Source organism: Salvelinus fontinalis, chromosome 23 (assembly GCF_029448725.1).
Source record: "Salvelinus fontinalis isolate EN_2023a chromosome 23, ASM2944872v1, whole genome shotgun sequence".
NCBI classification, from domain to species: domain Eukaryota; kingdom Metazoa; phylum Chordata; class Actinopteri; order Salmoniformes; family Salmonidae; genus Salvelinus; species Salvelinus fontinalis.
In genome coordinates, this window is record NC_074687.1 from 41,650,406 (window position 1) to 41,666,474 (window position 16,069).

Sequence of the window (16,069 nt, forward strand, 5' to 3'; positions counted from 1 at the left end):
AAGTAATGCAGACAATTACGTTGATGGAAGCTACAATCTATCTGCAACATTAAAGCTGATCTACCCCCTAAAAATACAAATTAAAAACAACAACAAAAAGCAGATGAGCTCTCCTGAACATAGCCCAAGCACTCCGAGTGCTGTGTTTATACTGCATGTCCATAACATCTGGCGCTGGACTAGACCTAGCCAGGGATACGTGGTGGTTTTGTTTGTTTTCGATGGCCAGCACAGCCACCGATGAAAGATAGAGGGCATGCAGAGAGGGAGAGAGGAATATGGAGCTCTTCACTTCTCTACACTCCCCCCTGTCCCATCTGTCTCCGCAGGCCTTAGACTGGATCCAGGAAACAGGAGAGTATTACCTCTCCACTCACACCTCCCCTGGAGAGAGCGGTGAGAGGAGTCAGGAACTGCTGAAGGAGTACGAGGAATTCAGAGTCTCCGCCAAGGTGTGGACCTGGAGCTGGGAAGCAGATCTAGGCTACGTCCCAAATGGCACCTTACTCCCTATGTAGTGCACTACTTTTGGAGTAGGGTGCCATCTGGTACGCAGCCCCTAGAGCTACTGTTCGGAGTCTGCTCAGACTCCCTCACTTACTGCTGACCCTATACCTGCGTATGATATTAGCCAAACATTTCCACTGCAGCCTGTCTTGTGTCTGCCTGTCTACAGCCCAGTGGTTCAGGCTGCAAGAAAGTGTTAGAGATCTCTCTTGAGGCATGTATGCCCTCTCTCAAGCGTCAGCCTGGATACTGACGGGGAGAGGCTACAGATGATTGAAACACTCACACACGATCATGCTTACACACATACACACACGTATAATAATACACACACACGTTAGGCAAACTCACGTACACACACACACACACACACACACACTTATACACGTAATCTCTCCATGTGCTTCCTACAGCAAACCAAGGAGAAGGTGAAGCTCCTCATTCAGCTGGCCGACAGCTTTGTGGAAAAGGGCCATGTGCACGTCACTGAGCTGAAGAAGTGGGTCACCACGGTGGACAAGCGCTACCGAGACTTCTCCCTCCGGATGGGGAAGTACCGTTCTAGTTTGGAGAAATCACTGGGCATTAGCTCTGAGGTAAGGTCCCCTGTAAGGCCCCTATGAGACTAAGGGCTAACCCCACCTGCTGTGAACGCTCATTCATCAACACAACCCCAATGACTGTGTTTTCAAAGGACGTATGGAATGAAACAAATTTTGTCAAACATGATATTCCTCATTTGTGCTCCCTTGAATGTATAGTCCTTCACCTGCTGCTGTTGTCATAGCTCCCTTAGTGGTCACCTCCCCTGTAGCATGGTCCTGCAAATACACGTCAGAGGGACTGTCTTACAAATGGAAGATGTTCACAGAGCTTATTATAGTAGCTAGTATCACTACCACCTTGGGGCAAAGAAAACCAGGGGCAAGACCTAACACATCTCAGTTTGAAGTCCTCATCTCGACACACAGGCATAAATTCCTCCTCTAATCGAAACACAGTCTGTTCGAAAAGTCTATTTCATGTGTAAGTGCTGTGTCATCATGGACCATGTTGAAATGTTGCATCCCAAATGGCACCCTATTCCCTATGCAGTGCCCAACATAGGGAATAGGGTGCCATTTGGGACGTGTGCTGAGCTTTCCCTCTGTATCTGACAGGACAATAAGGACTTGGAGCTGGACATCATCCCAGCCAGCCTGACTGATCCTGGGGAGGTGAAGCTCCGCGACCCCAACCACGAGGTCAACGAGGAGAAGAGGAAGTCAGCCAGGAAGAAAGAGTGAGTACACACTACAGACACTACAGAGGAATAGGGAGAAACCGCTGGAGGAAGCGAGTGTTGCGTGTTGAGTGTTGAGTGTTGCGTGAAGTCTATAGTAGTACTATGGCTTTTGATGAGGTGTATCGGCCTACGTTTAACATTCCATGATGTGCTGGGGTCTAGTGGCAGTGCTGTCGTCTGCTGTGGCCAGACCAGATATGGCCAGTGGTTCGGACCTCCGCTCACTTCCTCTTCTGTATCCCTCTTTTATATGCAGTATATACAACTTTAAATATGTTTACAAAATAACAAAACACAATTCATGGTGGAGTTCATGTGATATGGCTCGATATTGTCATTGGTAGTCTTGGAATGGGGCTGCGGGAAGAGACTACGCGTTCGTCCCAAATGGCACCCTGTGGGCGCTGATCAAAAGTAGTGCACTATGTCGGGAACAGGGAGCTGTTTGAAACGCAGACGATGTCATTGCTGGTTGCTGATATATTGTATGTGTGTATTTATCCAGGTTCATCATGGCTGAACTGCTTCAGACTGAGAAGGCCTATGTCAGGGACTTGCATGAATGTTTAGAGGTAAGCTTTCCCCCTTCCATTTTCGCTTGGCAATAAAACTTTCTTCATTTCAGGGATCTTTTGGCCTTGGTATGTACTCAAAGCGGGGTTTCCTGGGTGTTTTCATTATATAATGAGTCAGCTTCTTCGTTTTTTGTTTTTCACCACTCTACAGTCATTGTACTTCAATTACAATTAACATTTTAGTTATCCATTAACATTTAGGGCTCCCGAGTGGCGCAGCGGTCTAAGGTACTGCATCTCAGTGCTTGAGGCGTCACTACAGACACCCTGGTTTGAATCCAGGCTATATTTCAACCGGCCGTGATTGGGAGTCCCATAGGGCGGCGCAAAATTGGCCTAGTGTCATCCGTGTTTTGCCGGTGTAGGCTGTCATTGTAAATAAGAATTTGTTCTTAACTGACTTGCCCAGTTAAATAAAGGTAAAAAATAAATAAACCCAGAGCAACTTAGAGTCAGTGCATTCAATAAGTTTAATAGGAGAAAGCAAGCATGTAGAATCTGCCATCAGAAGAATCAGTGCCAGGAAGAAAAGACAAGTGCAGGTGTGAGTCCAAGAAAGAGAAGTCCATTTTTTTTGTGAGGATTGGTTGTAGGACATGATAGCATGTGATGTTTCCTGTGTCCTCCTCCTGTCTAGACGTACCTGTGGGAGATGACAAGTGGGGTGGAGGAGATTCCTCCTGGCATCGTCAACAAGGAGCACATCATCTTTGGCAACATCCAGGAGATTTATGATTTCCATAACAGGTAGGGATCTCTTTCAAATTGACATGCGTCCCAAGTGGCACCTTATGCCCTTTATAGTGCACGACCTTTGACCAAGGCGGGGCTCTGGTAGTGCACTATATAGGGAACAGGGTGTAATCTGTGACACATCCTTAATTTGAAAGAGATTCCAACTTGTTATATCATTCGATTTTTTTTGTTGTGTTTCAGGTGCAAGTTATTGCATGAGACCAATTCAAATCAGTTCTATTTCATGTGATTTTGGTTGAGGAAATACTTGTTCTACAATAACCAGTGAGTATTCTCACTGTTAACCTTCTCTTTGCTGTTTAATTGCAGCATTTTCCTCAAAGAGCTAGTGAACTATGAGCAGCTACCTGAAGATGTGGGCCATTGTTTTGTCACATGGGTAAGACTCATCCTGTTTACAGTCAATGGGGCACGTTCATTAGAGCACACAATTGAAATGTTTTGCAACGGAAACCAAAAATTAGTATTTTTTTATTGGTCACGCCCAGGTAGTCCCTCCCTGTTTCAGTCCGTTTTGTTCCATTTGGTGCTTAGTGAATATGACCATGGTGTTAAGTCTTTTACTTACAATGCCCACAGGGTACTTCTGACTTGTGGCTTCCTGATTGATAATTACATGTGAATGCTGTTTACCTTCTTGCAATTCGTTTATACAACATCGGTAATCACTCAAACAAAATGTAGAGTATTTTATAAAGCCCTTTTTTTCCCATAAACCATAGGCAGGCACGCAGTAGCATGAAAATCTCTTGCAAACGTACTTGGAATAAGCATTGGCAGTGAGCATTGCATATTGTAGTGATATATATGGGAAAAGTATATGGGTCTTTCTATTAATAAAGGAGCAAATGTGTGACATCAGGGTTAAAATGTGAAAATGGTTTGATATACATTTAAATGTGATTTTCTTGCATCTTCACATGTGTAGTTACAGGAATACAAGTCTAAATTAGACACAATGAGACCATAACACCACCTAGAAACAACAAAACATCGACATGTCATTCAAAATGTCACATGAAAGATAGACACCAGGGGTTGGAACCAAAATTATTTTCCAATAGTTTTGTTCTGAACAGAATCATATTTTTGGGGGTTCAGTTCCACTGTTCCGACCAGCAAAATAAAGTTCTGAACCGGTTCGAACCAAAAAAAGTAACAGTTTATATCGTTCCTTTTTAAACCTCTAAAATAAATATTTTAGCTCGACATGAAATAACTTCGGATAAAGTAGTTTGCTATGGAGCGGGCAAGCTATTTACATGTATTGGATAGACCAGTGTAGGGCGCGAAATGCTACTGAAATTTTGAAGGTGGGGAGACAGCGAAAGAGGGTGGTGGAAGAGGCTTGGCTTGAAGCGCTGTGTATCTTCTTGTTATGATGGTCTACAGAATTATACCCACTGAGGAGCGGGTTCTATAAAGGAACTTTGAATGTCTTTGAACTTCAGAGATTTGGCTTAACGTTGGACCAGCTAGCTAACAAGCTTGTGTGTGCAGAGCGACACCAGAATTAAAAAGAAAAACACGTCTTACCTTTTTTGTAGTTAATAAATCCAATGCGAAACGTGATAACTATAGTATCCTTAATAACCTCTTAAACGGACAGTCCGTGAAATGGTATATTTTTACATTCATTCTTTTATTGATTTCCCACCGTTAAATAAGTCAGAAGAAAGCCACCCAGACCTTCCTAGGGCCATGTAAACGTGCTCCGTCGAATAAACTTGTATTTGCCTCCCTCTGGTGGTCGGCTGCATCCACTTCACTGCAACGTTACATCAATCGGGCGGTCCTTAGAAAAACATTTATCCAGATCGACTGCTTCACAGCACGGACATAGCAGAGCAATCGCTGAATTTGTCTCAAGCAGGCGAATCTAAATAAATAACTTGCATAGCGCTACAATAAGGAATGCGACCTACACACTTCCTTAAACCTAAAATAAGTAAAGAAGTCATTTTCAATGTACCGATTCCATGGCAGGTGGTTTATGAACTGATACACAAAATGTTTCAACCAATTCAAAACTAAATGATTATACAAAATGTGTGCAACCAATAGAATGTTATATATACAGTGCATTCGGGAAATATTCAGACATCTTGACTTTTTCCACGTTACAGCCTTATTTTAAAATGGATTCAATTGTTTTTGTTCCCTTATCTACACACAATATCCCATAAAGACATAGCAAAAACAGAAAACATTTACATGCCTCCCGAGTGGCGCAGTGGTCTAAGGCACTGCATTGCAGTACTTGAGGCGTCACTACAGACCCGGGTTTGACCCCAGGCTGTGTCTCAGCCGGCTGTGACTGGGAGACCCATGAGGCGGCGCACAATTGGCCCAGCGTTGTCCAGGTTAGGAGAGGGTTTGGGTTGCCGGGATGTCCTTGTCCTTGTCCCATCGAGGCTCTAGCAACTCCTTGTGGCGGGCCGGGCGCATGCACGCTGACTTCGGTCGCCAGTTGTATGGTGTTTCCTCCGACACATTGGTGCGGCTGGCTTCCGGGTCAAGTAGCATTGCGGCTTGGCAGGGTCGTGTTTCGGAGGATGCACTTGACCTTTGCCTCTCCCGAGTCCGTACGGGAGTTGCAGCGATGGGACAAGACTGTAACTACCAATTGGATATCATGAAATTGGGGAGAAAAAGGGATAAAAAAAATGTATGTTAATATTTACATAAGTATTCAGACCCTTTACTCAGTACTTTGTTGAAGCACCTTTGGAATCCATTACATCCTTGAGTCTTCTTGAGTATGATGCTACAAACTTGGCACACCTGTATTTGGGATGTTTCTCCCATTCTTCTCTGCAGATCCTCTCAAGCTCTGTCAGGTTGGATGGGGAGAGTCGCTGCACAGCTATTTTCAGGTCTTTCCAGAGATTTTCGATCGGGTTCAAGTCCAGGCTCTGGCTGGGCCACTCAAGGACATTCAGAGACTTGTCCCAAAGCCACTCCTGCGTTGTCTTGGCTGTGTGCTTAGGGTCATTGTCCTGTTGGAAGGTGAACCTTCGCCCCACTCTGAGGTCCTGAGCACTCTGGAGCAGGTTTTCTCCAAGGATCTTTTTGCTCCGTTCATCTTTCCCTCGATCCTGACTAGTCTCCAAGTCACTACCGCTGAAATACTTCCCCACAGCATGATGCTTCACCATGCTTCACTGTAGGGATGGTGTCAGGTTTCCTCCAGACGTGACACTTGGCATTCAGGCCAGAGAACAATCTTTGTTTCATCAGGCCAGAGAATCTTGTTTCTCATGGTCTGAGAGTCCTTTAGGTGCCTTTTGGCAAACTCCAAGCGGGCTGTCATGTGCCTTTTACTGAGGAGTGACTTCCGTCTGGCCACTTTACCATAAAGGCCTAATTGGTGGAAAGTGGCAGAGATGGTTGGCCTTCTGGAAGGTTCTCCCATCTCCACAGAGGAACTCTGTAGCTCTGTCAGAGTGACCATCAGGTTCTTGGTCACCTCCCTGGCCAAGGTCCAAACCTCAACTTGAGATTTAGTTGAGGTTTAGGTTTTAGTGAATGATTTGTCCCAAATGCAATGCTTTTTGTTTTTGAAATATTTAGGACTAAGGTATTCCTTTCCACCCATTCTGAAACGAACTGCAGTTCTTTGTTAAGTGTTGCAGTGATTTCACTTTGATGTAGTAGCTGACATGTATAGTTTTGAGTCATCTGCATACATAGACACACTGGCTTTACTCAAAGCCAGTGGCATGTCGTTAGTAAAGATTTTTAAAAAGTAAGGGGCCTAGACAGCTGCCCTGGGGATTTCCTGATTCTACCTGGATTATGTTGGAGAGGCTTCCATTAAAGAAGACCCTCTGTGTTCTGTTAGACAGGTAACTCTTTATCCACAATATAGCAAGTGGTGTAAATCCAAAACACATACGTTTTCCATCAGCAGGCTATGATCAATAATGTCAAAAGCCGCACTGAAGTCTAACAAAACAGCCCCCACAATCTTTTTATCATTAATGTCTCTCTGCCAATCATCAGTCATTTGTGTAAGTACCGTGCTTGTTGAATGTCCTGAAAATCTGTTGTCAATTTGTTTACAGTAATGTAGCATTGTATCTGGTCAAATACCATTTTTTCCAAAAGTTTACTAAGTGTTGGTAACAGGCTGATTGGTCGGCTATTTGAGCCAGGTGGTGACATGGTGAGAGCTCCACCTTCGCCTCTGATATGCTTGATGTAATGTTGGGGGTATTGCTTACTCCTGTCCAATCCTCTCAGATCTCCACTAGTGTCTAAGGGTAGGGGCTAGCTAGGGGTTGTTTCTGGACAGGACCCCACAACCCTTTGCGTTTGTGGTGGACCTTCAGCACGACACTTGAGGCATTGACTGGATGTTTCACTCCATTGCTGGACAGAGGTTGACGTTTATTGTCATGAGTCTTGTCCTGGGAGCAGAACTGAGCAATTTCCCCTTAGATAAGCTGCAAAGTCAAAATTGGCTATATTGTAAAAATGCATGAAAATAATTGTGCTTTTTGCTCTTAATTTAAGTTAAAGGTTAGACATTAAGGTTAGTAGTGGTTAAGGTTAGGGTTAAAGTTCGGTTTAAAATCAGATTTTATGACTTTGTGGCTGTGCCAGCTAGTTTCCACTCTGCAGAGCTGACTCCAGAACAAGATTCATGAAAAATGCTCACCTGCTTGTTGGACACACAGATTTGCACAGATGTAAGCTGGACACCATATAAACTGTTGTTTTGGCTTTATGGCGTCATTGAATAAGATGACCAATGGTTAGCTAGGTAGCCAGGATATTTCAGTCAGCTAACAATTTACAGTGACAGCAGTTCATTAATAATTCAAAAAACACTACATCTTATGCAGAAAGAAATCTCACCTTATGTTGGCACTGTGGCACATATGGACAGCTATTAATCAATTAATTAATAGATTCATAGAATGGCGTTAGAAATGTGAACTCCTACTTTGAAAGAACAGGAAGCGTTGACTGTGTACTTGACAAATGAATGGCATTCCACATTTCTATTCAAAATTGAAAAAAACTAACCGTTTTCACGTTCCCAATTGCACCGTTTTAACGTACACAGACCGTAATTTTAGGGGAAGCTTGACTTAATGTTGTCCACGACATAGTCTAATTATCTTCGATGCCGTAACAATATAGACACAAATATGTTCTGTCAAGCCTCGAGATCAACATTATTTCACGCATTTTGGTTTTTGTTCAATCGCGTGGGGTATCACGCTAGCACTTTATCACTTGACTGTCATTCAGAAAATCCTTTCCTGAATTGTGTCACGATCGTGTTGACATGAACGAGAGGACCAAGGCGCAACATGATTTGGATACATCTTCTTTTTAATAACGACGAAGATGAACACGACACACTATTACAACAATAACGAAAAACAACAAACGATCGTGAAAACTTCAAACGTAAGTGCACACACAAACTACTTACGTTGAACTATACATATACACAAACAATGACCCACAAACAGCTAAAGCCTATGGCAGCCTTAAATATGGCTCCCAATTAGAGACAACCGAAATCAGCTGTCTCTAATTGAGAACCCATTCCGGCCACCATAGACTTTCCTAGAACACCACCAACATAGACACAGCTAGACACATACACTCAACACCAAACCATAAACTACACCAAACACCCCCTCTACCATATAATACCCCAAAATACACACATACCCCATGTCACACCCTGACCTAACTAAAATAATAAATAAAACAAATAATACTAAGGCCAGGGCGTGACAAATTGTCTGATGTCGCGCGATAATGTCCCCTTGTAACTAAACACACTGTAAAACTTTTCCCTGTAAATTTACAGCATTATACTGGCACCAGAGTTGCCAGTTTAATAATGTAATTTTGCTTTATAGCAAAGATTGAACTTTTTCACAGTAATATTTTCCTTACTGTAAAAAAAACATATTACAGCATCCCTGCTGTAATTTTATTTATTTCTTTATTTAACCTTCATTTAACTAGGCAGGTCGATTAAGAACAAATTCTTATTTACAATGACGGCCAAACCCGGGCCAATCACGGCCGGTTGTGATACCGCCTGGATTCGAACCAGGAACTGCAGTGACGCTTCTTGCACTGAGATGCAGTGTCTTAGACCAAATTTACAGGGATGCTGTAATGTTTTGCAGTAAGGAAAATTGTACTGTGAAAAATATTACAGCATTTCTCCTGTAAAGCAAAATTACAGTGTTAAGCTGGAAAATCTGGTGCCAGGATAATGCTGTAAATTTACAGTGACATTTTCCCTGAAATCTAAATGTAAGAATAACAATACATTTTTACATAAAACACATTTATTCAAATTGGTAACAACAAGTTAACAACAGAACTGTCAATAGAAGTAACAACAGTTAACACATATGCAACCAAATAAGAGCATTATTACAATACTAATCTAAAAACTATATTGAGTACCTGTGTGTTTGGGGTGTGGTGGAGAGAGAGACAAAGCGAGAGAGGGAGATAGAGTTCAAATATGGATTGGGCACAATCCTAGGTCTATGATCAGGGGCAACTCTATTTGGGGTTCCGAGGCAGTGAAACACATTACCGGAGGTTGGGCAGGAGAGCATCCAGGAAGTAGAATTCAGCTCAGCATCAGGTGTCCTCAAAGGGCTCCATGACAATCCTCCTCAATTCTGATTTGTTAGCTCTTCTCACCCTTAATTAGGACAAGCATAGAAAAATAAAGAACAGAATGAGAGAGACAGCACCAGGGCTGTTACTCTGTGGATAAAAAGACGGGTGGCAAGGGGCATATTACGCTGGTGTTGTGTGTATGTGGGTGTGTGTACTTAGCTCACTAGAAGTGAGCTCTTGGAAGAATGGGGCAATGTGTGGCTTCCTCTGGGTCACCACTTTGTCCCATCTTCAGGGTTCATCATCTTGGGTTGATTCAAACCTGCAGCATATATCCAATATAGTTTATGAAATCAGTTGAGGCATTGCACAAATACAAATAAGACCGCTAGATACACCTAGGTCAAAGCCTAGCTAACTAATACAACATTGCTAAAGCCCACACAATTCCGCAGATTATTTGACCACACTTTCTGTGCCACCAAATGTATGCATACTAATGAAAAAGTGAACAGGTTTACTGATACTGTAACAATATATGGAACAATGTTGTTTAAATTAAACAAATGGTTAGCGGGGAGCAGGTATATGGACACTCCTGGCCTGAAAAACAATGTAATGTGTCGCACAGCTGAGAGCTGAGAGCTGAGAGAACCGATCACACAGGGTTGAGGAGGACACGGTGTCCCGATCACACAGGGTTGAGGAGGACACGGTGTCCCGATCACACAGGGTTGAGGAGGACACGATGTCCCGATCACACAGGGTTGAGGAGGACACGGTGTCCCGATCACACAGGGTTGAGGAGGACACGATGTCCCGATCACGCAGGGTTGAGGAGGACACTGTGTCCCGGTGTTTTTTGCCGTTCATGCTCTCTCCATCAGTGGAGGCTGCTGAGGGGAGGAAGGCTCATAATAATGGCTGGAATGGAGTAAATGGAATGGTATCAAACTCATGAAAACCATGTTTTTGATACCATTCCAATTACTCTATTCCAGTCATTATTAGTAGCCTTCCTCCCCTCAGCAGCCTCCACTGCTCCCCATTGACTAGTAGACTATATCACAGTGACATCTAGATGGCTACCAATATTAGTTATTTCTTGTGTAGGCTGGCATCCTATTTGAAATATAATCCTGGGAGGGAAAATAAATTGTCCACGTTACTAGTTTCCGCCAGTGACACTGTGATAGGCTACAGCTGCCCACTGCACATAAGGTCGCAGTCAGCTCGACATTTCACCGGTGCGCTAGTCATCGGCTTTAGTGGCTGGCGAGTACGGCCCACAATGTGGTTTAGCGGTATGTGTAAAATGCGGCCCGTGAATCCAGGAAAGAAAACCATTGTGCTTGTAATATATGAGTCATATATTCTGAACTGCTAGAAACAAGCCATTTATTTGTAGTAATGGTGAAAACACACTTGTCAATTATTATCTGGGTGATGTTTTTCTAGCTAATGTTAGCCAGCTAGCTACAGTAGCCAGCTAGGTTAGCTAAGAAAACATGCAGTAATTCAATGCTGGCTAGCAGTAGAGATACTTATAAAGAAGTCAAGGTACCTACCCAGCAGCTGCTGTATTATTTCACTTCACAGCTGCTTCAGAAGATACTTACTAAAATAGTCTGTGCTTCATGTGTCTCACCCAGCAGCATAAGGTTGGCGCCTGTAAGTGAAACTGATCATTTGAATCTACAGTAGGCATAAAACTGTATACTACACTGTAAAGAAATACAGTAAGAGTCATTTTTACAGGAGGCTTCCAATTACAGTTAATAACAGGGGGGCTCCCGAGTGGCACAGCGGTCCAAGGCACTGCATCTCAGTACTAGTCACCACAGACCCTGGTTCGATTCCAGGCTGTATCACAACCAGCTCTGATTGGGATTCCCATAAGGCAGCGCACAATTGGCCCAGCGTCGTCCGGGTTATGGTTTGGCCGGGGCAGGCTGTCATTGTAAATAAGAATTTGTTCTTAACTGACTTGCCTAGTTAAATAAAGGTTAAATAATTATATATTTTTTTAACAGTTTTTTTGCATTTTACCCATAATGCAGTGCAATCTACAGCAATCTACAGTATTTTACTGTGAATTCTACAGTGTTTTGCTGTTGAAATTACAGAAGCGTCTTACAGTGCAGCTGGACATGAATTGCGCCTCAAACAACAATATGCATGAATTATTGAAGAACCCCAAACCGTTTAATTAATGATGGTAAAGTCACACTCTCTGTTGGAAGCATTCAATTTTGCAATCACATACAATATTTTGGATATGTGTTATCACACCATAACATAGGGAGATGTTACAAGGTTACAGTGCACTTTCGAGATTGTCATACAGAATAGTGGCCAAGAGCAATATTACAGCATCAAGTTCAATGTGTAATCCAACTGTTAAATGCTTCAATTGTTAAATGTTAAAAGACAAACAACAGTATCATAAATGTAAGGAAATAAAGGTAGTGTTTTATATCACACGATTTCTGCCTAATCTGTGAAGACTCCAAGCATGAGAAAGGGTTTAAACAGGTTTTGATTCAACTAATGAATTATATTGAATGTGTCTATGTTGCCCCTTTATGTATTAATGTCGTCACGTAAAAAAAGCAAATTATTATTAATGACCTTGTAATAGCTTCAAACATTTGTCCACTACAAGAAATGCTCACAGGTACTCTAGTTTATAGAAAGACCCATATGCATGTAACATTACATTACATTTACATTTAAGTCATTTAGCAGACGCTCTTATCCAGAGCGACTTACAAATTGGTGCATTCACCTTATGACATCCAGTGGAACAGCCACTTTACAATAGATGCATCTAAATCTTTTAAGGGGGAGGGGGGGGCAGAAGGATTGCTTTATCCTATCCTAGGTATGAACATAGATGCTTAGTCATTTGAATTTGACAGGATTTTCCCATACTGTTTTTCAGGCTGATAAATTCCACATGTACGTCAATTACTGTAAAAACAAACCGGATTCCAGCCAACTCATCTTGGAGCATGCTGGAAGCTTCTTCGATGTAAGTGAATGAGTTGTCTGTCCTCTTCTACCTGTAGGTGGTGCCAATGAACCATTTATTCCAACGCTAAACAGGAGTCATCTTTTTTCTGCTTACTTACTGCCATTTGTCTCTTTGCATTACAGTGCGCAGTCTTATGGCTTCCGTTCCAAATGGCACCCTCTTTATTTTACAGTGCACTACTTATGAACGGTGGCCATAGGGTTCCAGTCGAAAGTAGTGCACTATATAGTCATAGGGAATAGTGTGCCACTTGGGAGGAACACATGATTATAGGCTATGAACACATGATTATAGGCTATGAACACATTAAAGTATATCAATGTCAACGTCAATATGTTTCAGTCATCATGATGTCGTAAATTCTGTGTGCAGGAAATCCAGCAGCGACACGGATTGGCCAACTCCATCTCCTCGTACCTTATCAAGCCAGTGCAGAGGATCACTAAGTACCAGCTTCTCCTCAAGGTAGGGAACATGATGGGAGAGAAGGTCTGCGTCCCAATTGAAATAAAGCTCTTTGGCCACGCACACCAGTGGTGGATTTTGCGTTGAAAGAAGGGTGCAAATAACTCCATACCTACTGTAAAATATGGTGGTAGATCATTGATATTATGCGTCTATTTTGCTTCCACTGGTCCTGGGGCCCTTGTTAAGGTCAACGGCATCATGAACTTTACCAAGTTCCAGGACATTTTAGCCAAAAACCTGGATGCCTCTGCCAGGAGGCTGAAACTTGGCCGCAAGTGGATTTTCCAGCAAAACAATAACCCCAAGCAGACATCAATATTCACAAAGAATGGTTAATTTACCACAAAATTGACATTTTGCAATGGCCATCTCAGTCTCTGGACATGAACACCGTTTAAAACCTGTGGTTTGAATTGAAGAGGGTAGTTCATAAGTGCAGATGAAGGATATCAAGGATCTGGAAAGATTCTGTATGCAGGAATGGTCTAAGATCCCTCCCGTGTTCTCCAATCTCATAAAACATTTTAGAAAAAGTCTCAGTGCCATTACCCTAGCAGGGGAGGGTGCTAGAGTATTGAAAACAGGAGTGTCAATCATTTTGATCCATATCTTTTTGAGAGAAAAAAATAATATTTATTTTCTGTTAAACAAAATATTTTTCTCTGAGCATTTGTATTAATATAAGTATTATTTTTTTTTACAATATGGCTCAGTATTTTGTATTATTTATTTTATACAGTTTTTTTTTGTTCATCTTCAAGGGTGCCAATAATTTCGGTCATGACTGTATATAGGTTATAGGGTGCCATTTGTGATTCGGACAAGGAGGAAACTGGGCCTCTTATCATCCAGGCCACTTCCCCCAGGAAATATGGAACATCAAAGCATTCTTACACTTCTACCCCCCTCTCTCTCGCTCTCTCTCTCTCTCTCTCTCTCTTCCTTCTCACACCCTCTCTCACTATCTCACTCCCTGTCTCCCCTGTCTTCCCTCCCTCCTTCCTTCCCCTGTCGCTTCCTCTCTATCTCATCAGTATGTACACGTGGGTTTCCTTATCAATCTCATTAAGGACTTGCCAAGAGACGTCCGATTCCCCTGCCTGTGTTTTGGCCCTTAACTCTGTTATATGTTCATAATAGCACTTAGTGATGTGTCTGAATCTCATCACGCAGTATCTTAGGTTTGCATCCCAAATGGCACCCTATGCCCTATCCTATATAGTGCACTTACGGAATAGGGTGCCATTTAGGACGCCGTAAGTATCTTGCATACAGAGAGCCCCTTTACAGTGTCTGGTATAAGAAATAGCGTTGAAACAATTTCCAGACATGTCTTCTCAAAAGTACTGTTCTTAGCCCTCTTATTTTATAATTAAAAAAATAACCAGCTGGGAAAATTGTTGTTCTGTGTTTAACATGCATGCCAGGAACTGTAAACTTAGCGACCCAATCAACGCACTGGAACGGATGAAAATTGTCCAAATGCCATGTTTCAGGAGCTGCTGACCTGCTGTGAGGAGGGGAAGGGGGAGATTAAGGACGGCCTGGAGGTGATGCTTAGTGTCCCCAAGAGGGCCAACGACGCCATGCACGTCGCCATGCTGGAAGGTAGAGCAGGAGGGAGGCCTGTGTTAAAAACGTCTCTCTAAATTCCTTAGCTAGGGTGTTCCATCACTTCATGTGGAAGTAAACTAACTGACCTTATCCCTTTAAGGGACAGTGGGGAAATATGCAGTAAGACCTGCTCAGCATGGAATAACACTATCTAGTAGACAAGTGTAAAGCTGTAAGGTTGTCTCTCTGTCAGAGTTGGGGGTAATTGGAATTGAAGTCTGACAATTCAGGAAGTACACTGACATTAGTAATTCAATAATCGCAAAATAAAATGGCATCGATTTTCAATGATTTCTCAATCAATTGAAAAGGAGAAGCAATTGATTGAATAAAAATGAAATCATAATAATTCAAATGAATTCAATTCAAATTGACCCCAACTCTACTGTCTGTACTGCATTGCTGTATTTAAAGAGCCATGTGATCTCCGGCAGGTTTCGATGAGAATCTGGATGTGCAGGGAGAGCTGTTCATCCAGGACACGTTCCAGGTGTGGGATCCCAAGTCTCTGATCCGGAAGGGCCGGGACCGTCATCTCTTCCTGTTCGAGATCTCCCTGGTGTTCAGCAAGGAGATCAAGGACTCGGCTGGACGCACCAAATACGCCTTCAAGAGCAAACTGCTGGTAGGACTTAGGACTGGACTCGTTTTCTAGCCTCTTTTTTTCAACTTCTCTTCTGTTCTCTCTTCGCCTCTTCTCTCCTCTCCCCTCCCCTCCTCCCTACCTCCTCTACAGTTAAAGTTCAAGTCTGAGGTCAATTTGAAAGGAATGCATCTGCACTTGACTTGACACATCTGTGGAATGAGACTGGTCATCTAGTCGTTTGGAGTTCCAGCTTTTCAAGGGAATTCCGCTCAAGATAGCACTGATGTTTTCATATAGATAATGTATCATCCAGCTGGCCAAGCTGTGAACCTAATAATACTGGAACGATGTGATGCCTTGCATGTGTCCCGGAGACTCATGGGGAGTTGGATCGGAAGGGCAGGTGCTTTTAGCCAGTGGAGATGTTTTCCCCACACTGTTGGCCGAGAGCTTAGCCATCCAATTCCCTTTGATCTGCATCCAGCCTTGGCTTGCTGGCTGAGATGTGTAAAGCCCCCATTGTGTGTGTGCACGCTCGTGCGCGCGCGTTGGATGTGTGCAAGAGTATTTGTGCTATTGTAGTGCTACGATTCGTACAATGCTCATTTTATGTCGATATTTTAGCC

General features: G+C 42.9%; 1 protein-coding gene across 5 annotated transcripts in view; it reads left to right on the forward strand.

Moving 5' to 3' along the window:
• Nucleotides 1-16,069, forward strand: part of LOC129821342 (kalirin-like) — a 259,834-nt gene that overhangs the window by 183,650 nt on the left and 60,115 nt on the right. For all 5 annotated transcript variants that reach the window (XM_055878930.1, XM_055878932.1, XM_055878935.1 and 2 more), the window contains exons 21-30: nucleotides 330-452; nucleotides 921-1,103; nucleotides 1,668-1,789; nucleotides 2,298-2,364; nucleotides 3,005-3,114; nucleotides 3,433-3,502; nucleotides 12,683-12,772; nucleotides 13,148-13,240; nucleotides 14,740-14,851; nucleotides 15,292-15,482. In XM_055878930.1, coding sequence (XP_055734905.1) covers nucleotides 330-452; nucleotides 921-1,103; nucleotides 1,668-1,789; nucleotides 2,298-2,364; nucleotides 3,005-3,114; nucleotides 3,433-3,502; nucleotides 12,683-12,772; nucleotides 13,148-13,240; nucleotides 14,740-14,851; nucleotides 15,292-15,482 — 1,161 coding nt within the window. The remainder of the gene's footprint in view (nucleotides 1-329; nucleotides 453-920; nucleotides 1,104-1,667; nucleotides 1,790-2,297; nucleotides 2,365-3,004; nucleotides 3,115-3,432; nucleotides 3,503-12,682; nucleotides 12,773-13,147; nucleotides 13,241-14,739; nucleotides 14,852-15,291; nucleotides 15,483-16,069) is intronic.